Below are 27,479 nucleotides of genomic sequence, written 5' to 3'. Positions count from 1 at the left end.
GACATAAGGATACCATTCCCTCAAATATTACTATAAAAGTGAAAATAACAATCACTCATATATAGATAACAATACTCTGGGCTGTGTTTTTCGGAGGTTACAGACCCGCAGGTGTAAAACTGTGTTTAGGTCAACCTTTTACGCAGGACTCGTGCAACTCTGTGGACGTCAACAAAACACACAAGCTGCGACTCAGCGTTTGTCCATGTGTAATCCATCATGTCTCAGCACGACGCTGCAGTTTAAACGTGCACATTTAAGACTGTGTACACTAAATACTACACCACACACATTAAGTCACACTCATCAAGGCGGAAGAGAAGTGTATGACGGATCAAGATACAGCACCTATGCTCCGTAACAAGCACTGCCCATTCATATGAACTGCAGTCCACAATGTGCATACATAGCAGAAAAAAAATCATCAACAAAAAATGAAGATATTAAAACAAAGGGTAAAAATTAGAAACATGCCACAGATATATATACAAAATAAAATGGTTTAGTTTAGGCTAATATATATGTATGGTACAGATTAAAGGGATAGTTCACCTAAAAAAAATAGGGTATATGCCGAGCTAGTGTTTTCCCATACTGATAAACTTCCGGTGACCTGTTATTGTGAACTTTTTTCCATTTTATAAGGGTTCTTTTACAGCATCTACGTATATTGTAATGTCATTAAAATAAATTCAATTAAATAGGCTTAGGCATTCATTTACTTGCTCAAGGGTAAAACGAGACAAAAAGCCGTTTACTCACATGCGCCAGTCAGAATTGGGAGGCTAGGGCAGAAGCTCCATTGAATATACTGGGGTAAAATAAATGCTCATATTACAAAGAAATGGCGGAGAAAATTTTAATTTAATGCAGTGCTTCTAGTACAATCTGAGACCCTCTTTATATCGGGTATCACTCAGCTAGTGAAGATCGCTGATTTTTAAAGAAAACAGACCTTAAACCCGCCGGTTTTTGCATCGGCATACCGTTCGCCGGAAACCCAGGTTACTGCCAAATTAAAAGTCCCATAACCATGCTTCGGCATATACTCTATTTAATCTTGTCATTTATACTGGTTTCACACTTTTATGAGTTTCTTTCTTAAGTTGAACACAATTGAATATTTGAAGAAAGTTGAATACTGTAACCATTAACTTCCTTAGTATTTATTTTTCCTACTATGGAAGTCAATGGTTGCAGGTTTTCAGCTTTCTTCAAAATATCTTCTTTTGTGTCTCATGATAGCTTGAAACCACTTTAAAGAGAGTAAAAAGATTTTCATTTTGGGGTGAATATTTATATGAAGAGTTCAGATGCAAACGCCGCTAAATGCCACTTCTGCCAAAAATTGAGACAATGACATTGAATGAATGCTTTAGGCACGTTCAAGAAATAGATTTATTTCAAATGTTTTAAATCGCAGCGTCAGCGCCTTCAGAAATAACAGTTTGTTGGCAAAAGCCGCTATATCCCGAAAACCAATTAGAAGGCGCGAATAGAATGAAATGTTTTCAATGTAACAGCGCGCTGATACAAAAGCTTATATGTGGAGACTGGTTTATTTCGCTTTCGATTATTTTAAAAGAGGGAGTTTAATGAACTGCATGAGCCTGTCCGACTGTCAGTGAATGGCGAATGAAAACATCCCTTACCTCAAAACTCAGTGCATTATAAGAAAAAGAAAACGCAACGTACAGTCGGATGTGTAACGTGCATCCATAACTTTTTCTGTAAGCTTTTTTATAAGCGTTTTTTACAGTACAAAATGCATTATGCCTATGAAGAGTCCTCGTAAACCCCCAATACTAACGCTTGTGTATGTATATGTGTATGTGTGTGACTGAGTATTTCTGCTGACTGAGGCCAGACAGAGACTAGAGAGTCAGATCTGCTGGATGGTGAATTGTCTCTTCATGTGCCACAGATCCAGGTCTCGACAGTAGTTTTCTGAGGGCACTAGTATCTCAACACAACACAACACAAAATATGTTGCCCTGGGTACATTTGGTTGTACTTTTCAGATGAGAAATCCACTAGAGGGCGCTGTCTACATTTTCGGAAATTTGAAATATGTTGCTCAAGGAGTGTTTTCTCGTACGTTTTTGACACACTTCCTTCTTGTACACGTCCAGGAGAAGCTGGCGCTTGTCGTACAGATCAGCTAGCAAACCACAGTGTGTGTACTGGGTTCGGTGGTTTACAAGGACAGAAATTTGTTGATACTGGCTTGACCTATTTGTACTCAATTTAGGTGGTTTATGAGGACATAACTTGTATCCTCATAATTTAAAACGCTTAAAAATCATATTTAACTAGGTTTTTTGACATTCAAATTTTTGCCACTGGTTTTCAGTGAGGGTTGGGTTTAGGGCTAGGGGTGGAATAAGGCCATATTATAAGCATTGTTTACAGTTTAAAATGCAATATGCCTATTAAGAGTCCTCGTAAACCCCCAACACTAACGCTTGTGTATATGTGTATGTGTGTGACTGTGTATTTTTGCTGACTCAGGCCAGACAGAGACTAGAAAGTCAGATCTGCTGGATGCTGAATTGTCTCTTCATGTGCCACAGATCCGGGTCTTGACAGTAGTTTTCTGAGGACACTCAGGTCTCATTCTGTCCATCCTCATTAAAGAAGTGTTTCTCTGCCCTGAGCTCTTTTGCTAGTGTTCAGGTCTGACTGCAGATGCTCAGCAGAGTCTGGATGCAGAACACCAGTCAATTTAGTGTACACAATTACGCTATTTCCTGATGAAAATATTACAAGTTCTGTAACTGTGCCACACCATTAATGGATCCTTTTTTATATATTTTTGGATTTCTTTTCAGCGCAAGTCGTCATAGTTGGTAAACTTAGAGCAAATTAAATGAGAGAGTATCACAAATGCATATTTTGTACTCCTATTTGCTCCAATAAAAAAGAAAAACTCCATGATTATTTTTTTGCGAATTTCAAAAAAGAAAAAAAAATGTGTGAAAATTATAATGGGAGCCAGAAGAGAGACAATCACAGACAATGTTACAGGCTAAGTCATCAAGACACAGGTGAGGCAATATCCCCAATGAAAGACGGCTTGGTAATGACTGTTGTGCAAATCAAGACTTCGCATTGAGCCATTGAATGAGTGAGGCTTATATGCGGGAGTGCTGATGGAAAACACCTGCTACCACAATCAGTCCCGGGCAGGAAGGCTTATGGGAAATCGAGTTCATAAATTGTCGATTAGAATTCAGGTGATGGCTCCCTCTGGTGGTGCAGAAGGGAAGCACCCAAAGCTTCACTTTCAACAACATATAGTATAGTAAAACCCCAAAATCTAAAAACAACATTAACCCCAAATCTAATCATTTTAATTCACATATGGCTAATTCTTCCCATTAATATCTCACTCAGAGGCTATAATTACTCCTATCTATGGCTTTACCACTATCTAATGCAGTAAATCTATTCTGGTTAACATTCCTTTAACAATATAAAGGCGTCTCACAGGACTGCGGCTGAAATTTGCCTGCATGATTCATGCTTGAGTGCTGTGATCCTCCATCAGAAGCACACACTGAAACCATCATCATCCGCCTGTGCACATTTGCTCTTCAGCAAAATCAATATTGCGTTCGCTCTGCCACGTGTTCCAGCTAATATTTCACATTTCACTCCTAGGAGGTGGCCAGGGGGATCCTGGAGAAATTGCATTATTTACTAATATCATATAAATTCTATATGCGGCAAATTTCCCAAACAACGACATTAGCTAAAATACAATGGTAGCATGCATGGTTTGGAAAAAAAACTGTAAAATGTAGTTGCTCTGTAGCAGCTCCATCATTAGTCAAACCATCTTAGTTTAAAGCCAATAAGTGTTTAATGGATATTGCTTTCCTTTCATCTTTCAAAAAACACAGTATGAGCTAAGGGATATGACACAATGCATAAATGTGTATTAAACGCATACATTTATGCATATGTTTATTGCCTCATTACATAATATTGCATAATATAAACATTAAACTGACAAAAGATACAGTTAAACAGACCTTATGCCTCTTTGAGGTGGTGCTGAATATATTTTTAATCTGTATATCCTGCATTTTGCTTTCTGACATGATGTGATTTTATGGGATGGGATGGCATTTTGCATCTGTCCTCATTGTTCATTCATTCATTCATTTTCTTGTCGGCTTAGCGCCTTTATTAATCTGGGGTCACCACAGCGGAATGAACCGCCAACTTATCCAGCAAGTTTTTACGCAGCGGATGCCCTTCCAGCCGCAACCCATCTCTGGGAAACATCCACACACACATTCACACACACACACTCATACACTACGGACAATTTAGCCTACCCAATTCACCTGTACCACATGTCTTTGGACTGTGGGGGAAACCAGAGGAAACCCACGCGAAGGCAGGGAGAACATGCAAACTCCACACAGAAACGCCAACCGAGCCGAGGTTCGAACCACCGACCCAGCGACCTTTCTTGCTGTGAGGCGACAGCACTACCTACTTCGACACTGGCTCGCCCTGTCCTCATTGTTTATATATAAAAATAAATGTGTAAACATGTCTCCCTGCCTGCAAAACCAATATTGCATTCACTCTGCCACATGTTACAACTAACATTTCACTCCTAAGAGAGGCAGGGGGATCCTGACGAAAGGCAACATTTAATAATATTATATAAATTTTATATGCAGCCGATCTGCATTTCCCAAACAACGACATTAGCAAAAACACAATAGTATACAATGCATGATTGGAAAATAAACTATAAATTGTAGTTGCTCTGTAGCAGATCCATCGTTCAAACCATCTTAGATAAAAGCAGAGGAGTTTTTTTATGGGTATTGCTGTCCTTTAACTCCAGACAAATCAGAGTAAGAGCTAAGTAATATGACACAATGCATAAATGTGTATTAAATGCTTACACTTATTCATGTGTTTGTTGCCTCGTTACAAACATGCTCTACAAATTGCACAATATAAACATTAAACTAACAAACGATACAGTTAAACAGGCCTTATTCCTTTTCAAGGTGGTGCTAAATACATTTTTAATCCGTATATCCTGCATTTTGCTTTCGGACATGCTGTGATCTTCTGAGATGGCTGGCTAAATGCATTTGGCGTCTGTGCTCATTGCTTATATATATAAATATAACTGTAAATATATCTTCCTTCCTGCAAAATCAATACTGCGTTTGCTTTGCCATGTGTTACAGCTAATATCTCACATTTCATTCCTAAAAGGAGCAGGGGGATCCTGGAGAAGTGCAACATTTACTAATATTACATTTGTTCTTTATGCTTTATTTTGCTTTCAGACATGCTGTGATCTTCTGAGATGGCTGGATAAATGCATTTGGCATCTGTTGTCATTGCTTATATATAAACAAAATCTGTAAACAAGCCTGCCTCTCCAGTTTCTAAGGTAAAAGTCCTGCATAGTGTGTTGAATATAAGCTTAGATATACTTAAAAAATAAGTGTAATCATTGTTGTAATCTTACTAGGGAACATTGTGGCCAATCAGAAGTAGGCTAAATGCATTTGGTGTTTGTCCTCGTTGCTTATATATTTTAAAAAATGTATTAACAAGTCTCCCTGCCTCTCCTATTTTTAAAATAAATGTCTCGCTTACATAGAATTTAATGTAAACTAGTTCACCCAAAAATGTAAATTTACTCAATATTTATTTACCTTTAAATGGTTGTAAACCTTCATAGGTTTCTTTATTTTGTTGAACACTAAAGAAGATTCAGATTTCAGAGAAGATTTCAGAAAGCTGAAAACTTGTAGCCATTGATCTCTATAGTAGGAAAAACACATACTATGAAAGTCAGTGGCTACAGGTTTTCAGCATTCTTCAAAATAACTTCTTTTATGTTCAAAAGAAGAAACTCATAAAGCTTTGAAACAAATAAACAGTATGTAAATGATGAAAGAATTTTTATTTTTGGGTGAACTAATGCTTCAAAGTGTGATTTCTGTGAACCGCCACTGAATCCCTGCCTTGATGCTGGAGTCTGGATTAGCTTAAACTGAAGACAGACCGACCTGCAATGCGGAGGATGGCTCTTTCAGCTGGGTCCAGCACGTCTCCAGAGGCTGATTTGGAGCGTTTGACACGCTGGTGTTTAGGCAGGTTCCAGGGCAGTGTGTCTCCAGGACTGGGGGAGGCGCTGCGCTCGCTGGAGCTCTGATCCGCTGGAGGAAGATCTCGCAGTCGGTCCCTTTGGCCGGCAGCCATCGTCTGTACATTACATACACAGAATTAATACACATGAGTTCATGATTCAAGAACACACTGATTATAAACAGAAAACACAGCTTAAATGCATGTCTACAAATGGCCTTTAGTTAAATAAGTATATTTCCTGTTGTATCTAAAAAAAGACTGTCATGCCCTCCAATTATTTGATAACAAGTATAGTAAAAAGTGTTAAAAATGCCAAAATAAAGTTAAAGAAGTGAAATATTCTTACTAATTTTTGGAAAGGATGCATTACATAGTAAGCATTAGCATAAACATTAAGTATAAGGTTGTATATGTTGCTAATAAATATTGAAAATTAATGCTTTCCACTCAAGAATTGTATAAAATAGTAAAATAGTGGGTGGCAAAACGTTTAACACTGTCAATAAGAACATGTTTATGAAGACTGGGCGTAAATATAGATGTGTTTATATATTTTCATTTATCTGTAGCAAGTGCAATTATATTACGCAGCGCCTGAAAATGATCTAACTTCCTTTAATATAACCAAACTACCCAACTGGGGACTATTTTTAGGCACTGTGTAATATCATTGTGCTGCTGCAGCCATGGTACGGCAGTAAAGTTCCTTGATTAATATGCCAGACTGAGAGTATAGTTAAAGCCATATTAGCCTAGAAACTAGCAACTTTTCATTTTCTGTTGGTCTCAGTTGGCCTACACGATGTAACTACAGAAGAGTCAAGCTTTAAATATGAAAACTATTGAAATTCTTTGGTCACAGATGCGAATGGTCTAATGTGATTCAATGATCTATGCTAAGCTAAGCTAAAAGTGCTAATACCAGACCCAGAGATTGGCTAAAAGGGTTCAAACATGCTAAAACTCAACTGACTTGTAAAATAAGCCTATTTCTTTAGGATATTTATCTTCTAAAGTCTTTAAACTCTATATTTGATACACATTGTGTGAATATGTAACAGAGAAGTGGGTTGCGTTTATTTTAACTATGGCCCAGTTTCACAAACAGGGCTTAGATTAAGCCAGGACTAGGTCTTAGTTAAATTAGGCTATTTTAGCCACATTTATAAAAATGACCTCAGAAAAATATACTACTGGTGTGCACCTGGTGATAAAATATGACACTGACATATTTTAAGACATCTCACCGCAAGTTCATACAGCTCAAACATGCAATTTAATCTTGACTAGCCTTAAACCTTGTTTGTGAAACCGGGGGTACTGTATGTGTACCAGAAATTAAAACATTTTAATATTAAAGGCCAATTTCTTTTTTACTCATTCAAAAAATTGTAGAACAAATTAAGTGAGTACATGGAGATCAAATGTCAGTTTTTTCCGTGAACTACCCCTTTAAAATGCATTAATAACTATTAAAAGTCACAGATTACAAGGCACACACTGTAAAAAAAAATATTGGTTTAATAACAATTTTGTAATTCACAAGTGTTTTTTGTTTATTTCTGGTTGTGAATTGCATTATGGGATGTTGATCTCTGCTCTGTCGACTTTTAATGTTAAAAATTCAACTCTACAGTTTAACAAAGTGACTTTTATTGACATTTTAGAATAGGAAGAGATAATATAATGTATAAGAAATAATAGATGGAAAGATAAGCCTGTAAAATAACAGGAAATGTGCTGGCAGTTTGCTACATGGTTTTAGTAGTGTAATTCACAACACCAACCCAAACAATATATCACTTTACACTAATAAAAATGTTCATAAAAGTTTCTTTTTCAACTTTTCACTGTTAAAAGTTGTTGGAAGAAAGATCAAGCTCCTATAACGCAGATCAAAAGCAAAAATAAATGAGGGAAAATAATTTAATTTATGGATATGTTTTACAGTGCATACCGGAAATACAGTAAAAATATACTTATCTACACCAGTATAAAATCCACCTGTTTGATGACAGACTGACGCACAATACTACATCACATTGTCTATGACGTTTTCAAGTAAATGACCTCTTCGCTTTCTGTGTAACTGACCCTTGTGTTAAAGTTAGGCTGACTAACAGTAAATGATTAACCTCAGCGCTGCCAGCAGTATCTAAAATATTTTCATATCACCTGTGCTATAATGTAGAACTATGTAAAACGAGTGCGATACATTGAACTTTATCCCTGTTATGTACAGACTGAGATGCACTAGTTTAGAAAGACACACGCAACTATTGACTAACACTAACTTGTTATTTGTTCATGCCAATTTGGTATTTAAAAAACGCTAAGATCGAAATCATTAGCCCTTTTGAGAAATTATTTATTTCGATTGGCTACAGAACACACCACTGTTGGACAATGACTTGCCTAATTAACTTAACCTAATTGAGTTAAGCCATTAAAATGCACTTTAAGTTGAATACTAGTATCTTGAAAAGTTTATAGTCAAATATTATGTACTGTCATCATGGCAGTTATTAGAAATGAGTCATTAAAAATATTGTTTGAAATTTTCATTAGAATTGAAATACTTTTTTTTTCTTCAGCTGTTTAAGTGTTATACACAGATCAAAAAATAAAGAGAACACTTAAACAACACAATGTAACAAGTCAATGCTATAGACTGATGCTATTGACTGGCCCGCCTGTTTCCCAATTGAGCACATTTGGGACATCCAATACAGGATCATTCTGAAAGCGTAGCCCTATATACACTTCTGGAGATAGTCAATAATGTTGTCAATCAGTTAGTAAGTCAGTCATTCAGTCAGTCGACAGCGGGCTCTGGTGGATTTACGTGAGAACAACAGGCGCAGGGGCACTCGCGAGAGAAATTTGAGATCCGAAAAGCATACACAGGTGGATTTACGAAAACAAAAAAGGCAAAAAAACATACCTCCTGGAATGTATTTGGCGCTCTCCAGAAATGTATATAGCGGTATGTTTTCAGAATGAGCTTGGGTTGGATGCTATGGACTGGCCCACCCATTCCCCAGATCTGAATCCAATTGAGCACATCTGGGACATCATGGCTTATTACATCCACCAACGTCACATTGCACCACAGACTGTGCAGGAGTTGGCAGATGCTTTAGTCCAGGTCTGGGAGGAGATCTCTCAGGAGACCATCCGCCACCTCATCAGGAGAATGCCCAGGCATTGTAGGGAGGTCACACATGCACGTGAAGGCCACACACACTACTGAGCCTCAATTTGGACTTGTTTTAAGGACATTACATCTAAGTTGAATCCACCTGTTGTGTGTTTTCCCACTTCAATTTTGAGTGTGAGTCCAAATCCAGACCTCCATGGGTTAATACATTTGATTTCCATTGATCATTTTTGTGTGACAGCACATTCAACTATGTAAAGAACAAAGTTTTTTTAAATATTTAATTCATTCAGATCTAGGATGTGTTATTTTAGTGTTTCCTTTATTTTTTTTAATTTAATGAGCTTGTGTTTTTTTGAGCAGTGTACATAGAGATGAAGTTGTGTAATGACTGAAAAAGCTGAGATATGTAAATAAGATGAAAATGAGCTACTCTAGTTAACTATTAAACCAAAACGCACAGCAAAACTCCTGCAATAAACGTTAAGTGAACTCATAATAAGTTACCGGTATTTTTAACGTGAATGAATCCTGCTGCCTCAACAACAAACAACTGCAGGAGTTGCAGAAAGTGGATTCAGTTTAGATTTGATTTATTGAAAATGCTTTACAATCCATTAGTAATTGTTAGATGTATTTACTAACACAAATAAACTATGAACATAGATTCATTACAGTTTTTATTCGTCTCACTTAATGTTAGTTAATGAAAAAAAAGTCATTCATTGTTCGTTCTCGTTAACTCGCGGTGCATTAAAAATACACATTCATTAATTTTCTGTTCAGCTTAGACTCTATATTAATCTGGGGTTGCCACAGCGGAATGAACTGCTAACTTATCCAGCAAATGTTTTACAGAGCGGATGCACTTCCAGAGCGGATGCACTTCCAGAAGCAGCCTCTCACAGGGAAAGCATTAAAAATACTGATTTATGTAATTTTATATACACTACCTGACAACTCTTGTGGTTGATCCCAGTTGTAAGAGCAACAAATAATAACTTGACTTCTAGTTGATCATTTAGAAACGTGGCAGAAGGCGGACTTTTCCCATTAATCATTTGTTGAACTGCATCAAACACTGCAGGAGACCTACTGGAACCCGCATGGACCCAAGATTCTCACAGAATCAGTCAAGTTTGGTGAAGGAAAAATCATGGTTTGGGGTTACATTTAGTATGGGGGTGTGCGAGAGATCTGCAGAGTGGACGGCAACATCAACAGCCTGAGGTATCAAGACATTTCTGCTGCCCATTACATTACAAACCACAAGAGAGGACAAATTCTCCAGCAGGATAGCGCTCCTTCTCATACTTCAGCCTCCACATCAAAGCTCCTGAAAGGAAAGAAGGTCAAGGTGCTATAGGATTGGCCAGCCCAGTCACCAGACATGAACATTATTGAGCATGTCTGGGGTAAGATGAAGGAGGAGGCATTGAAGATGAATACAAAGAATCTTGATGAGCTCTGGGAGTTGCAGAGATGTATGGATGCAGTCCTCCAAGCTCATGGGAGTCATATAAGATATTAATTCTGTTTCCACTGCAGCATGACTTTATATTCTATATTGTACATTATTTCTGTTAAGTGACAACACTTTTGTCTAAGCAAAGTCAGACCTTATTTTCCTAATTAAATAATTAAAGATCAAGTCATGATCATATTTTAATTTTGGTAAAATAAGCGTAATCTAGAGGCCTTTGCCTTTCATATAAGCCACTTCTGATACCAAATGATCAACTAGAAGTCAAGTTTTTATTTTATTGTTCCTAAAACTTGGATAGGAGACAAGACATATGTCAGGTAGTGTACATTTCAACATATTTATACTCACAAAAAAAGTACTAAGGATTTTTTTTGCACACCTCTTTCCTCCAGTAAACACTTTAAGAATGGATTTACAGGGCCACAGTCAACATGAAAAAGATAGCTGTGGTGTAAGGATACTTCTTACTAATTATAGTTCAGATACAGAGTCCAGGGTGAGTCCTGATGTATATCTGATATACAGACAAGATCTTTTACTGGTTAGCCATCGGATGGATGCTCACTGAGTCATGGGGTGTCCTATAAGCTCTGTTATGACAGATCCATCATCTGAACTCAGCAAATAAACACACACTGACGCATGATGGAGAGTGACAGAGGACTGAACTCAACTCTGACACACACTTTAAACTCTACATCAAATCAAAATGTACAGTGTTTTGGTTGCTAGTGCACAATGTTAGTCTTAAAGTCCCCACGAAATTTAAATATTTTTTTAGATGTCAATATCGGTAGTCTTAAGTATATCTAAAAGACTAAAGCAGCATGCAATATTGCAATGGGTTAGCAAGCTATCAAGGTCAGCTGTGAACTTTTAAGTTGTAACAATAACAACATGACTGTTAGTAATATAATGTTGATTAGTCATGTGTTAATAGCATTTGCATTATGGATAAAGTCTAGTTTTGTGAATCTAGTACTTTTGAATAGATATGAATACAGGGAACAGTGTATTAGCGAGCATCACCATGTTCTATGGTAAGTGAAAGAAGAAAAGGACAGAACTGGCTCTTCCTGCAGATTAAAGTGAGGGTGAGATGGGTTTTAGTGACCATGAGAATGATGCAGACTGGACATTTGATAGTGACAGTTCAGGTAAGTTAGCTCTGAGGCAGATAAGACAGGTGTAGCATAGTATATAGTATAATATATAAATATTGTTGGCTATTAGCTACATTACTCTGATGCATCTGGATAAACTAGACGTGTGATTTATTTGTTATAATATTTACTGTAGAAAATATTTATATTTACTGTATGTTGTATACATGATAATACAATATTAGGTTTGTGTCAATAATATTTAACTAAAGAATGGAATGAATGAAAGCTGTTGGAATATGAGTTGTTGGAAAGTAGGTATAAGGTGTCATTTATAAGTTCTGTGTTAAAGCTTATGATACAGCAACACCAATTAAATCATTACAAACAACATAATTATTAATTATAAGCAAAGTTTTACATTTCAAATATCTAAGTTTGATTCACTGTTGGACATTGTTGCCATATGGCAAGTTCATTGCATAAATAAATAAATAAATAAATAAATAAATAAGCCATTTTAAGAAAAGAAAAACAGTCAAATATTATTTTTATAGATTTATCATAATGTGTGCGCTAGAGGGTTACATATATGCCAGTTCCAGAAAATATTATTACTCAAACAATGATTTTTACTGCTTGTTCAATCCACTTATTTAAAATGAGCAGAATCAGCATGATCATTAAGCTTTGTTTTGGGACAACTTAGTTGCATTTTGTTCAATCCGCTTAAATATGTAAAGAAGAATTACGTTAACTTAATCGATTTGTGTTGGGACAACATGAAGATATTTTTAAAACATTTGTTTTTAACAGTGTATAAGGTCCACACGGTAAAAACTGAAGAAACACCCATTTATAACGCAGTTATGCTGGAGTATGAGGACAACATGGGTGTAACACGATATAACATTACAATAAAACAATGAGAATAACAATCATGACTGATGACAAGTGAAGAATAATCATCCGCATTGTGCTACACAGACATTCCTGAAACCATAAACACCCTCAAATCATTACATTTACTCGATGACTTACAATTAAAGTCGCATAATAACTATTCATATAGGACGTGCAGTGGAAGCACTCATATTTATACACCACTGCAGACCCGTCCGTCTCTTTAAAACATCCATGCACCTCTCTGTTCTCCTTCCTTACAATTTGCCGTTAAATAAACCCCAGATGTCACATAAAGAAACTGTAATGCAGAAATGTGTGGTAATTTACCGTCTCAGCTTTTTCTCTCTCCTCTCAGTTCAGTCAGAGCGGCATTGACGCGCATGCGCAGCGGGACACGCGCTCCTCTTCACCGGGATCCACCGAATCCACGCGCGGCAGGATCAGGCTCGCGGTGCGGTCAGACTGGCGCAGCACCAGGGCTGGAAATGCTGGATCTGCAATGCTGAGAGACGTCCACACACACACACACACACGTCAGCGATCAATGATTAACCCGAGGAAAACAAAGCCATTGCGCCAAAAGTGCTGCCATAAAGATGATTAAAGCACACCGGCTGGTTGCAGCTGCAGTGATGAAGTCCCCGGTGATGATCTGGATAGAGGACCGGGTGCTGTCCGGTATCTGACCGAGCTTTAACACGACAAACGGTTAAATTAAAGAGACAGGCAGGTGTGCTTGTGAATTATACCCGGTAACAGCAGTACACAAATAATGATGTACTAATGTGAAAACTAAACATTACTTTATTATGAATTAATTAGTTAAGGCATATGCTAATTAATAACTCACATTAACCAGCCTACAACCAGGGTGCGAATAACAAGGGGGGTTGGGGAGTCAGGCCCCCCTAATTAATGCTTGATCTCCCCTTAAGGACATCAAAACAAGACGTATGGGGAGAGGTCTGCCCTGTAATAGTTAAGAAATAGTTCGCTTTGATCTGTATTTTAAATAATATTGATAATTAAAATAATAAATAACTTAAATATACACTAGACCACCCCTATAATGGTCCATACCATTGTGAACGCCTGTTTGCACCAAATCATATTCAGCGCGGTAAATAATGAGCACCAACACACAGCATAAGTGTTCACCAAACATGTTTCTTGTAAAATAGGCATCGGTACTGCAGGTGTAAATAAAACTACATGCATAGTTTGTATTTTATTGTACACTTTCTCGCACATGGAAGTTAAACAGTAAAAAATATGGTCATCAATTAATAGTTTATTTAACATCACAAATGTCATTGAGAAGCACTCAACATCAGCCAAAACACTGAAAACATAATGATAAGTTTAATTAATAAATTAGATGTAACGTTAATTAAATCAAGTATGTAACTGGTTCACCGAGGCAAAGCATATACGTTACCCTTAACCGTTTGCTTTTAAATAGCAAGTAACGTATAACGTCATTAAGGTTTCCTTAACCCTTACATTGGTATACTAATTTAGGTTTAATGAACAAATTCACAAGGACTTTTGACAAACTCCTAAAAAAATACCGAAATCAAAAGACAATTGATAAACTTAACGTTACCCGGTTAGCGCAGCTGGCCGACGAGGTCATGAAGCTGGAGTTGGCGTGTGAGTGACAGGTCTTTCGTGCAGAGTTCCAGCCGCCCGTCATTGGTTTGAATTAATCACGTGATACAGTCGACGTCGAAGACTCATATAAATTATTATATCTAAATTACATTACTTAACATTTGTAAACAAAATAATAAATCATCAAATTGTAATACAGGTCCAAAGTCCAGAAAAATAAATAAATAATTATTTAAAAACACATGTTTGTTTGTGTGTGTATTACTATAACAAAAAAATAAAAAATAAAAAATAAAATAAAACAGAAAACAATCTGGGAAGGTTTTCATGAAAATAAAACATACAAATAACCTACATGAAACTTTCTGGCAGGGTTCTCTTTTGGTTATAAAATAAAACATAAATATAACCTACACGGAACGTTCCGAGGCGGCTCTCTCTATGTTACGAAAATAAAACCAACAAATACCCTACAAGGAAAGTGCTGAGAAAGTTCTCTTTTAGTTATAAAATAAATCCCAAAATTAACCTACAGGGAACGTTCTGGGAAGGTTCTCTGTAGGTAATAAAATACCCATCAAAAATAGCCTGCAGGGAATGTTCTAGGAAGGTTATATTTTGGTTACCAAAAAATAACCTACAGAAAACGTTCCCACAATGTTATTATTTGGTTCCCAACAAAATAAACTAATTAAACTAATAAGCTTGGCAATCGGTTTTGGAGAATTTGATGCTATTCAATCAGAATGCCCGGGCATATTGCCGAGAAGTGTTTCAAAGATGTCTGCCGAGTGAAATGACTTGCCTTAAAGAAAATATCCTCCACACCATTACACCACCAACACCAGCGTGAACCATTGATACAAGGAAGGATGGATTTGCTCTTTTTCAGACCATTCTCTGTAAACCCTAGAGATGGTTGTGTGTGAAAATCCCAGTAGATCAGCAGTTTCTGAAATGCTCAGACCAGCACATCTGGCCATGCTATGTTCAGTCACCTAAATCACCTTTCTTCCTCATTCTGATGCTCAGTTTGAGCTGCAGCAGATCATCTTGACCATGTCTACATGCCTAAATGCATTGAGTTGCTGCCCTGTGATAGGCTGATTAGAAATTTTCGCTAACGAGGAGGTGGAGCGGTATACCTAATAAAGTGGCCGGTGAGTATATATATTTTCAACTGGCTACAGAAAAAAAAACATTGGTATACAATGACTTGCCTAATTACTCTCAATTGCCTGATTAATTGCACTTTAATTTGAATACTAGTATCTTGAAAAATAACTGGATGCGTCAGTAAATTTGGCATTGTTCAATCTCTAACTGGTGTTATCAATATCACACAATAAAGAACTGCTTTGAACGTATATACATTCTTGCAATTGCAAAAATGCACAACAAAAACAACATGATATTAATATACTTAAGGATGCATGTGTAAAATCTGAAATCTGAAACCATAAAGATCTTTAATGTCAGACGGTGATGATGATTTCAATCACTTGTGTTTGGGTTTTGAAGCCAGAGCCTCCAGATTGGCCGGACCACCCCATACTGTCCCGAACACAGATCTCTCGCATTTAAGTGCTTCGTCGAGGGAGAGTTCTCGTCCCGAAACTACGACCTTCTTGATGGCCTGTATGACCGGAGCAGGGCCTTTAATAAAAGGAGCGATCCAATGTTCCGCATGGGCCAGAGCCTTCCCTTCACCAGAGCTACACTGGAGCACCTCGTCCACCAGGCCCATCTGCTTCCCATAGTCCGGATCCACCTTTCTGGCTCCGCTCAGCAGTTTCAGGGCGTTCCTGCTGCCGATAATGCCCACCAGTCTCGCAGCTCCTCCCCATCCCGGAACCAAACCCATGTGCTTATGGACGAACTGGATCACTGCATCAGACGTCATCAACCTGCAAATGGCAATATATACAGTTGAAGTCAAAGTTATAGACCAATTACCATGTTTGTCATAGATATATACACTAGATGTCGCCTGGCCTATTGTTGTCTATTGGACGGAATGCATCAATAGCGCCGCCATCTTGCTACAGGGTAGCGCTCCTTTGAAATGAATGCGGGACCAGGGTACAGTGGAGGACTGTGGCCATCCAGAGCCAGAGATATACACATATACACATATATCTATGATCGGGAGTTTTCCTGGATGTTAGTATGTAATTTTTTTTTCTAATTACGAAAATTAAAATTTTACATCACTTTTCTACATTGATGGATCAGTGACCACACAGGCATTCCTGACAAAAAGCTTGTGTTTGTGTGTACAGAAATGTATTATCCACCCTGCCTGTTTAATTTGATCTAATCATGTCCTGAAACACAGCTCCTCTCCTGCTTTCACTTCTCATACTGACGGAGGGAGCGATTTGTTAGTGAATGAATCCCCTGAACGACTCTTTTACTAACGTTAGCCGACGATAACACAAGTTTCTGGCAGCGCAGCATCTCGTTGTCATATTTCTTTTGCATTGTTTGCTGATGTTATTCAACAAAACTAGCACAAGCCGAGTGTTTAGTGCGAGTTGGAGCTGCTTTGCCGAATGGTGAAAGCAGTAAGTGACTGTTATCATCAATAACGTTATCTGATTAGCACAAAAGTTCAGAACATACAAAAACAGAAAAAAACGTATTATTACCTATGAAATGTTCTGCCTTTGTGCTTTGTTTTCTTTGTTTGCTCGTTTTTACACCCGTAGACAGCGCTAAAGTCCCGGATCTTCACGTAATAACACTGTCTTGACTAGAGCGTTTGAATGACATTTGTCCTGGGAGCACTGTACCAATGTGGCGGCGCTATTGACGCATGCTCAGGGTCCCTATGCGATATCTAGTGTATATATCTATGCATGTTTGTAAACATTCAGGATGCGCGCGCAGGGAGGTGGCAGAAAGCAACCGGGAGCGCTAGCATTTACAGCGAGGGAATGACATCAGATGCGGTGCAGAGTTTGTTGTTGTCTTAGAAATAAGATATATTACTTACACATTATATATATTATTTACATAATGCTTACAGCATATTATAACAGCTCGTCACCCAGTGACAAGCACAGTGATTCAGCAAAATTAACGTTAAAGTGAGCGGCGTTCATCTGACAGCTCCATTTGCGATAGCACCCACCCAATGGATATTGGATAAGACGAAGTGACCAAGCATTCAGCCCGAAATATACAATCTCAATGAAGCTCCGAGTGATTGTACAAGAGAGAAGTTAAAGGTCTACAAGTCTTTGGATGCCAACAATGTTGTTTTTTGAGGTCATGTGCAATAAATAATACTCCATGATGACCAGATTCAAGAGCTAAACACTGAGATTCCGCCTAGCCAAAGACAAGGAAACAAGACAGAGCTAACGTTATACAAGACCTGGGTAATTAATCACCAACACGCAAAACGACTGCATTCTGACAGTGAACTTCACCTGTACGGCAGGGTATGTGAACCTACACATAAAAGTAAAGTTGGTTTTATATTCGCACATTCAGACTTTTTCCTTAATAATATAATTTCATAAAAATATTATTTGCAAACTCTAAATAGCGAAATCATATTAGCAGCAGCCAATGACAATCAAAGTACAGCATTGTTCACAGTCAAATAAACAGTTAATGTTGTTTTCAAGTCACACTCACAGGTTATTTCAGACCGAATATTCAAAGTGCCGTGGTAAACAATATAGGGAGTGTGTCACAAGTTGTCACTGAATGAATGTGTGAAAATAAAACTAAGATTACCTTAATAAACGTAACTTTCACTTTTAATTCTTAGCATTCAGTGTCCGCAGTTTAATTCACCATATGTAACTGTTTTTGCTGAAATCATTTCAGCAATCAAAAACGAGTGATGTGTCTGATTCAGGAAAGCGTGAACTGACCTGATATGACATGAGAACTGTCCAGCATTTCTAATTAGCTCCTCACTTCATTCAGCACCCATTTAGCCAAAGTCGTCTGCAGTCGGTATTGAAGCAGTGTGTGGTGTATGGTAACAGTAAAGTTTTCTATTTTTGGACTCGAATTCGGCATCCTACCGCACAACACGACATCTTTCCCATTGCAGCCTGTCTGTTTTTTGCAACCGGGGACCCGTGTGACGTAGGTTGGTAATTGGTCTATTAGTCTTGATTTAGTCCTTTTGTATTCATTCAAACCAGCCGGTTTGGCACCAACAACCATGCCACATTCAAAGTCACTTAAATCACCTTTTCTCTCCATTCTGATACTCAGTTTGAACTGCAGCAGATCGTCTTGACCATGTCTACAGGCCGGTGAGTGTATACACTGTAGTTAACACTTAAAGTGGACAAAAACCTATCAAAGTCATTCCTAAACTACTCAACAACACCCATTCTTGTCTTAGGACAATTTTGAAAAGCTTTTTTGATCCATTTCAAATGTTAACTACTGTATATGTATGTGTGTGTGGTTGTGTGTGCGTGTACCTGAAGTCACAGGCGGTGGTGAGTTCTGCTCCTCCACCCAGAGCTCTTCCTTCCACCAGAGCCACAGAGATGAGCGGCAGCCTGCCTGAAACAACACACCTTCAGCACAAACACGCTTCACTTCTCAAAACTGATCCCACTGTCAGTCAGTGGTGTAAAGTAACTAATTACAAATACTTAAATGACTGTAATTGAGTAGTTTTTCTCAGAAATTGTAGTTTTAAAAATGTGCACTTTTACTTTTCCTTAAGTTTATTTTTAGTGCAGTGTTGGTACTTTTTCTCTCACTACTTTCCTTCTACCTGCAGTTACTAATTTATTTTTTCTTGTTTATGGAGATTAGAAAAATCAGTCCTGTAATTCCTGTCCAATCAAATCGCACATAGAAGGTAAATCGCATCATAATGAACTACTTCAAGACATGTGCACTTTACATTGCAGCAAACTGTTTGGAAGCATTAAAAGTGTAGAAAGAAGATGTTCAAAATCTTTACACGCGTTGACTCAGAGACTGTTTAGATCAGGGATGCCCAAACACAGTCCTGGAGGGCTGATGTCCTGCAGATTTTAGCTCCAACTTGCCTCAACACACCTGCATGTTTCTAGAAAGCCTAGTATAATATTGATTAGCTAGCCCAGATGCATCTATTTTGGATTGGAACTAAACTTTGCAGGACACCGCCCCCCCAGTTTGCCCACGCCTAGTTTAGTTGCATGTCACTGATGAGAAGATAATGGATATTTACTGTATGATGACCGAAATGGCCTTAAACACCCAGCAGGCACAAGATGTCAACATGCCGCCAGGTTGAAATTGTACCCTAACATCGTGGAGACGCTGCATTTTGTTTGGAAATGAAAATCGTGTTTACATCAGAACTCAACGTCAATGTAGAACGTCCAACCTAAAACCAACCAAATATCAACGTCTAACGATGTTTCAGCTTGACATTGTGTGGACGTTACCACCATGACCTCTATCAGACATCGAATTTTGGTTACGATCACTGATGAATAAATGTCAGTATTTGACATCAATATGATGTTGGTTTAAGATGTTGGCTCAACATTGGATTTTGGTCACTTTCTAACAACCTAAAATCCACCAAAAATCAACGTCATTTGATGTCATTATTGGAGTTAAAAATAGAATTGTCCTTAGACGCTGGCTAGACATTGAATTTTGGTCACCTGACATCACAACCTAAATCTAACCTAATATTAACGTCTAATGACGTTGTGTGTCTGCTGGGCAATAACTATAAGCACTACAGAATGTTACGTTTACACACACACACACATCCACAAATTAGATGTAAATGCATCAACTTTTAACAGCATAATACTCGCTACTCATGAGTACTTTTAAAAGGGCTACTTTTTACTCATACTTTGAGTATTATTTACAACAGGTACTTTTACTCTACTCACACTACATTTTTAGGCAAGTAATGGTACTTTTACTTAAGTATGCTTTTTCAGTACTATTTCCACCACTGCTGTCAGTTATGCCATTTTTAAACAAGGCTGAATTTAAATTAAAAAAATGTCCCCGCTATTTACTCACTCAGCTTTCTTTCTGCGGCTGAACACAAAACAAGATATTCTGAAGAATGTTGGATAAAAGAACTGATTGACCTCAATAGTAAGAACTAAAAATGGAAGTCAATCGCTGCGTTTTTACAGGATTCATCAGTAGAGCTGCGTCCCAACTCGCATACTTATCCACTATTCTACACCATTTTGTAGTATGAATAGTGTAAGTAGTGTGTTCACACTGAAAACTCATATAAAAAGTGCACTTTAATTACCCGGATGATGCACTCATTCAGCCGCTAAAATGAAGTGTGTAACGATGGACACTTCACGCACTCAACGACCACAGGTTTGCTTACGTAGTGAAAGGGACGGAGCTATCGGGCGCACATGTTGGATAACTTTGTTTATTTTGGATGGTAAAAGCAAAATTCTCCTACCAGAGTGATTATAGCGCCTCCCGATGGTGAATGCGGAAATACTCACTGTAGGTATTATTTGATAATTCGGTCGTTTATTTCATTGATTTGGCAACCGTCAAACGTCATCAGGGAAACGGTTTGAATTTCCGCAAAAACATTAGTGTGCCATTTGAGACGCCACTACATACATATACTATCCTGTTGAGTGTGTAAGTGCATAAGTACATAATGCAAGAGTGCATAGTGTATAGTGTGCCATTTGGGACGCAGCTCATGTCTTCCTATGTGTATAACGCAGGGGTGGCAAACCCTGTTCCTGGAGAGCCACCTTCCTGCAGATTTCAGTTGCAACCCATATCAAACACACCTGCCTGTAATTATCACATGGTGTTCAGGTCCTAATTAATTGGTTCAGGTGTGTTTGATATGGGTAGCAGCTGAAATCTGCAGGAAGGTGGCTCTCCAGGGACAGGGTTGACCACCCCTGGTCTAACGGAAGAAAAAAAAAACTCAAGCAGGATTGAAGCGAGTAGAGGATGGGGAAATAACAGAATTGACATTTTTGGGTGAACTGTCCTTTTAAGTACCACTGCATAAGAAAAGAAGCTAATTTTCATGCTGTGGCTCTGATCTTCAAGCAGACCAACCTGAGGAGTCTTGCGAGAGTGTTCTGCATGAACTCACACATCTTCATGCCATCCTGAAAAACACAATGTATGCTACAAATGTTATACACGTTTTTTTTCTTTTACAAAAAGAAAGTTATAAACTGATGAACATGCAGACAGAGTGATGAATAAGATAGGCAAGTTTATTTATATAGCACATTTCATACACAGTGGCAATTCAAAGTGCTTTACAAAAACCGGAATAAAAGAGACAAGTGTAAGAAAATAAAAACAAATAATAAGAATTGTAAAAATAAGAATAAAAATAGATAAAACAGATAAAAATATGTTAAAATAGGTTATAAGGTAATGAAAAAGAAAAGAAAAACATAATAGTGCGATCTGTCGGACGCAGCACAGTGCTCATTCAGTAAAGGCACAGCTAAACAGATGTGTTTTCAGTCTTGATTTGAATGTGCCTAATGTTGGAGCACATCTGATCATTTTCTGGAAGCTGATTCCAGCAGCGAGGAGCATAGTGGCTGAAAGCTGATTCACCCTGCTTTGACTGAACTCTTGGAACTTTTAGTTTACATGATCCTAAAGATCTGAGGGATCTGTTGGGTTTGTATTCAGTGAGCAAATCTGTAATGTATTGAGGTCCTAGGCCATTTAGTGATTTATAGACCAGTAATAATACTTTAAAATATATTCTGAATGTGACTGGGAGCCAGTGTAAAGACCTGAGGACAGGTGGGATGTGCTCTGATTTTCTGCTTCTAGTCAGAATCCTGGCGGCAGCGTTCTGGATGAGCTGCAACTGTCTGACTGTCTTTTTGGGAAGGCCAGTGAGAAGACCGTTACAGTAATCCAACCTGCTGCTGATAAAAGCATGAACAAGTTTCTCTAAGTCAGGGGTCACCAACCCTGTCCCTGGAGAGCTACCTTCCTGCAGAATTCAGTCCCAACCCTGATCAAACACACCTGAGCCAATTAATAGTACCTAAAGCAGCACTTGATAATTGCAAACAGGTGTGTTTGGTCAGGGTTGCAACTAAAATCTGCAGGGAGGTAGCTCTCCAGGAACAGGGTTGGTGACCCCTGCTCTAAGTCTTGACTGGAAACAAAGCATCTGATTCTTGCGATGTTTTTGAGATGATAGTATGCTGATTTACTGACTGCTTTGACATGACTACTGAAACTCAGATCAGACTCCAGAGTCACACCAAGATTCTTGACCTTGTTTTTTGTCGTTTGACCCTTAGTGCCAAGGTACTCATTCACCTTGAGAACCTCATAAATAAAAAAGATAAATAAATGAAGACATTATGGATAATGATAATAGATATATGGGTGACACGGTGGTGTAGCGGGTAGCGCTGTCACCTCACAGAAAGAAGGTCACTGTTTCAAGTCCTGGCTGGGTAAGTTTGCATTTCTTTTTGGAGTTTGCATGTTCTCCCCATGTTGGTGTGGGTTTCCTCCGGGTGCTCCGGTTTCCCCCACAGTCCAAAGACATGCAGTACAGGTGAATTGTGTAGGCTAAATTGTCCGTAGTGTGTGAATGTGTGTGTGGATGATTCCCAGAGATGGGTTGCGACTGGAAGGGCATCCGCTGCGTAAAAACTTGCTGGATAAGTTGTGGCGCTGTGGGGACCCCGGATTAATAAAGGGACTAAGCCAGTGGTCACCAAACTTGTTCCTGGAGGGCCGGTGCCGTACAGATTTTAGCTCCAACTCTAATCAAACAGACCTGAACAAGCTAATCAAGGTCTTACTAGGTATACTTAAAACATCTAGGCAGGTGTGTTGAGGCAAGTTGGAGCTAAACCCAGCAGGGACACCGGCCCTTCAGGACCAAGATTGGTGACCCCTGGACTAAGCCGACAAGAAAATGAATGAATGAATGAAATTGTCCATAGTGTATGTGTGTATGTCCTGGTCCTCCAGACTGGGGGTTCAGAATTGGGCTAACAACAACTCTCCTCATACAAAAACTAGATGTCATGACACATGGTGTGGCCAAAAATTAACTTCGATATAAATGGGAGCAAGAGTAAGTAATAACAGATCTATACACACATGTGGGTTTGCAATCGCTCGGACTGCATTGAGATCCGATCCGGAGCAGAAGTTTCCAGCAGCTCCCTGTACAATGACAGCCTTTCCTTCTGTCCAGATCTCCAGTTCATTCACCCGCTGCTCCAGTTCAAGCATCATACAGCCTGTGGGGAGAGTAGAATCACACACACACACACAGGGCTGTCACACACCACATCACATCCAATGCATAAAATAAGATATATTTTGACTAATAATTAGGCTCATTTCAAACCTCCGTGTCCAGAAATCTGCTGTTTTTTTTAAAGCCCACCATTGAGTTTATTTATTTATTTACTAATGTGTGCAGATACACATTACGGTATATTAAATTCAGTAACGTTATTGATTAAGATGCTAATGCTTATATGATGTATTTACAATACAGTTTGTAAAGTAATATACTCTGTCTATTAGTACATATATTGTAGGAGAGAGTTGCTTTGTTTATCAAACAAGTGGATCTACAGTTGAAGTAAGAATTATTAGCCCCCCTGAATTATTTGCACCCCTGTTTATTTTTTACCCAATCACTGTTTAACTGAGAGATTTCTTCAACACATTTCTAAATATAATAGTTTAAATAACTCATCTCTAATAACTGATTTATTTTATCTTTGCCATGACAGTAAATAATATTTGACTAAATTTTAAGACACTTCGACACAGCTAAAATTGACATTTAAAGGCTTAACTAGGGTAATTAGGTTAACTAGGCAGGTTAGGGTAATTAGGCAAGTTATTGTACAATGATGGTTTGTTCTGTAGACTAATGAAAAAATATATAGCTTAAAGGGGTTAATAATTTTTACCTTAAAATGGTTCGTAAAAAATTTAAAGCTGCTTTTATTCTAGCCGAAATAAAACAATTAAGACTTTCTCCAGAAGAAAAAATATTATCAGACATACTGTAAACATTTCCTTGCTCTGTTAAACATTCATTTTCTTTTCGGCTTAGTCTCTTTATTAATTAAATATTAATATATTTAATATTTTTAGGGGCTAATAATAATTCTAACTTCAACTGTAATTGGATTTGCATTATAAACCTTAAAAAAGTTAAATCCTTTTATCAGTAAATATAATCAATCTGTTTTTTATTAAACAGTAATATCCATTAAAATAAGAGTTTGGTCACCTAACATAAACGATTTGAAATAAAAGTCACAAACTACAAAAATTCAAAGAAACTATATATTTATATTGTTATGCTTCGCTAGATTTGTCCTGTTTATTGAAATTTTATTTAAGATTTTTCCCCAAACTTTTTTAATATGGGTGACCTAAATAGTATTTAGTTTACCCATATTGAAATGTTGGGGGAAAATTTGTATTTTTTTTGTATTTATATAGTAAATACTAATATTTGAATATATATATATCCATACAGTTGAGGTGCAGAAGTGAAGCGTTCACCCGAGAAGGCGTTCATGCGCGCCGGTGTTACGGTTTAACTGGTGACCGTGTTAACTGGTGTCCCTTTCCAGATGTAAGCCATTCACGTTTGCAGATTGGCAGATTCGTCACTTTTTCACAGCAACAAAACATGTCCATACCAAATAAAGATTCTTATTACTCGGTGTCAGTGTCATTGTGTGCATTATTGATTTTAATAGCTGTGTAGCAGAACAGTATATAACCAAAGTAAATAAAAAAAATAATTAGAATTTACATGTCTTTAACAGGATTCGAACCCGTGTAGTGAAAAGGTTTAGCACACGTATCAGTCAACTTATCTAACTGAGCTACTCAGAACTTCAAACGAAGCGGTCTGTTTTAATATATTTGTCAATTAAAACATGCCTTGCTGTGGTTGTGGACCCGTGTTAACATGTTTCCATCGATGTTAACATGTTTACATGCTGTTTAGTTACATGTACTCGCGTTAACGTGTTTCTACAAACTCTCCCGCTGATAGAATAGCTCTCTGTGACTAAACGATGCTTCATCAGTTGCTCAAACCATGTTTTTTCTTAGTTCTAGACTCATGTCTACCTGTGCCTTTGGAGTCGTGTTAACTCGTGACCCATGCTCATACATGTAACGTAAATAAAGATTTTATCCAAAAAATGAATACAATGACGATATTATTATGCAACATATTATGTCTAATATATGTAATATATATTTCATATATAATATTATGCAACAGAATATTAGAATATTATGCAATCAGAATATAATAGTCCCATTGACTCGTGTTAGTCTGTGTCTACAAAGTTACACGAGCTGATATTTTCTCAGAATAGCTCTAAATGACGTTGTTCGGCTAAATAAGCATACGTTATAAATCGCAGTCCCCCCATTTTATTTTAAAGAGAATTAAAAAAAAATCAGGCTACATAAACAAAACTCGTATGTGGATTCGAACCTACTAACAAAGGAGACTCATGAAAGGAACATACGTTCTAACTAATTGAGCTATCAAGCACTGACGTAGGCTTAGCAGCTTTTAGTAATTTTATCGTATGTAGCCAAATCATGTTCATATACCTTGATACAGATGTGACCAAGATCATACATTGAAATGTTGCGATTTTCAATTAACATTCTGTTGCATAATATTATATATGAAATATATATTACATATATTAGACATAATATGTTGCATAATAATATCGTCATTGTATTCATTTTTTGGATAAAATCTTTATTTACGTTACATGTATGAGCATGGGTCACGAGTTAACACGACTCCAAAGGCACAGGTAGACATGAGTCTAGAACTAAGAAAAAACATGGTTTGAGCAACTGATGAAGCATCGTTTAGTCACAGAGAGCTATTCTATCAGCGGGAGAGTTTGTAGAAACACGTTAACGCGAGTACATGTAACTAAACAGCATGTAAACATGTTAACATCGATGGAAACATGTTAACACGGGTCCACAACCACAGCAAGGCATGTTTTAATTGACAAATATATTAAAACAGACCGCTTCGTTTGAAGTTCTGAGTAGCACAGTTAGATAAGTTGACTGATACGTGTGCTAAACCTTTTCACTACACGGGTTCGAATCCTGTTAAAGACATGTAAATTCTAATTATTTTTTTTATTTACTTTGGTTATATACTGTTCTGCTACACAGCTATTAAAATCAATAATGCACACAATGACACTGACACCGAGTAATAAGAATCTTTATTTGGTATGGACATGTTTTGTTGCTGTGAAAAAGTGACGAATCTGCCAATCTGCAAACGTGAATAGCTTACATCTGGAAAGGGACACCAGTTAACACGGTCACCAGTTAAACCGTAACACCGGGTTGCTGACTGTCAGCACCGCGATGCCGGACTCCTGCAGCTTCTGGAGCTCAACGGATCCTCCTGGAAAAGCCAGCAGTTTTTCCCTGATTCCGACAGAAGATCCACTGCAGAAGGCTCGGTTCTGCTGGAGGATTTTCCTCACAGCACTGCGGGTCTGAATCAGCCGACAGCGAACAGCTCCCCACATACTCATCATTACGCTTTATTGTTCTGCTAAAAACACATCGACCTCTACTATAATCACTATAACGTTAGATAACTGTAATAATAATTGACATTACACTAAATGTATCGTACTTGATCTGTAATATTAATCTATTTAAATGTTTGTATGTTCATGTTTTAAAAGTACATGACCTGTTTCGAGGTCTAGGAGTAACTTTAAAAACCTTCCTGACAGAAACACGCTATTAACATATAGATCCCGCTTTACTTTTGTCTAATAGTAAACTCACACCACTGATTAAAGCTACTGTTATATACACATGAAGGTTAAAGTGTTGTAAAGAACATCACAAAGATATAAAAGCAGACAAGCTACCTACAAAAAGCGTGTAAATGTTAAATAGTTGGATTCAATTTCATAGCGATGCCATTAAATGTCCACTAGGGGAAGGTGTTCACTAATGCATGTTTGCTCCAACCTAGCTGAACTCATGTACAGTATATTTACAGAAT

The 27,479-nt window shown here is 37.7% G+C and overlaps 2 protein-coding genes across 10 annotated transcripts in view; both read right to left on the bottom strand.

Annotated features, from left to right (window-relative positions):
• plecb (plectin b) overlaps positions 1–13,450 on the bottom strand; it is a 246,898-nt gene extending 233,448 nt beyond the window's left edge. For 4 of the 5 annotated variants that reach the window (XM_073925718.1, XM_073925740.1, XM_073925719.1 and 1 more), the window contains exons 1-3: positions 13,408–13,450; positions 13,124–13,298; positions 6,060–6,255 (exon numbers count right to left, since the gene is read on the bottom strand). In XM_073925718.1, coding sequence (XP_073781819.1) covers positions 6,060–6,252 — 193 coding nt within the window. In that variant the 5' untranslated portion in view covers positions 6,253–6,255; positions 13,124–13,298; positions 13,408–13,450. Of the gene's footprint in view, positions 1–6,059; positions 6,256–13,123; positions 13,299–13,407 lie in introns of those variants that run through there. The other variant, XM_073925722.1, reaches the window with a different exon arrangement.
• A 617-nt stretch (positions 13,451–14,067) lies between these two features.
• echdc1 (enoyl CoA hydratase domain containing 1) lies at positions 14,068–27,189 on the bottom strand. 5 transcript variants are annotated; one of them, NM_001020563.3, is made up of 6 exons: positions 26,800–27,189; positions 24,950–24,974; positions 23,516–23,658; positions 21,473–21,525; positions 18,868–18,952; positions 15,708–16,317 (listed from the first exon to the last, which is right to left on the bottom strand). In NM_001020563.3, the coding sequence occupies exons 1-5, from the start codon at positions 26,995–26,997 to the stop codon at positions 18,874–18,876; spliced, it is 498 nt and encodes a 165-aa protein (NP_001018399.2). In that variant the 5' UTR covers positions 26,998–27,189; the 3' UTR covers positions 15,708–16,317; positions 18,868–18,873. The 5 variants fall into 5 exon arrangements, with proteins under 5 accessions (XP_068070061.1, XP_073781079.1, XP_073781080.1 ...); NM_001328136.1 differs by having other exon boundaries at positions 18,868–18,948; XM_068213960.1 differs by lacking the exon at positions 24,950–24,974 and having other exon boundaries at positions 14,068–16,317; positions 18,868–18,948; positions 26,780–27,184.
• Between the last annotated feature and the right edge of the window lie 290 nt (positions 27,190–27,479).

Source organism: Danio rerio, chromosome 16, assembly GCF_049306965.1.
Source record: "Danio rerio strain Tuebingen ecotype United States chromosome 16, GRCz12tu, whole genome shotgun sequence".
NCBI classification, from domain to species: domain Eukaryota; kingdom Metazoa; phylum Chordata; class Actinopteri; order Cypriniformes; family Danionidae; genus Danio; species Danio rerio.
Note: the sequence above shows the minus strand (reverse complement) of the source record. Positions and strands in the feature narration are given on the sequence as shown.

What these genes read in the sequence shown, in the direction of transcription:
- echdc1 (NM_001328136.1), bottom strand. Translation starts at nt 26,997, where the DNA reads ATGATGAGTATGTGGGGAGCTGTTCGCTGTCGGCTGATTCAGACCCGC. An exon ending in GCGCATGAACGCCTTCTCGG is followed by an intron (nt 23,659 to 24,949) that starts GTGAACGCTTCA and finishes CTCTCCCCACAG; the next exon opens with GCTGTATGATGCTTGAACTG. An exon ending in GAGCGATTGCAAACCCACAT is followed by an intron (nt 21,526 to 23,515) that starts GTGTGTATAGAT and finishes TGTGTTTTTCAG; the next exon opens with GATGGCATGAAGATGTGTGA.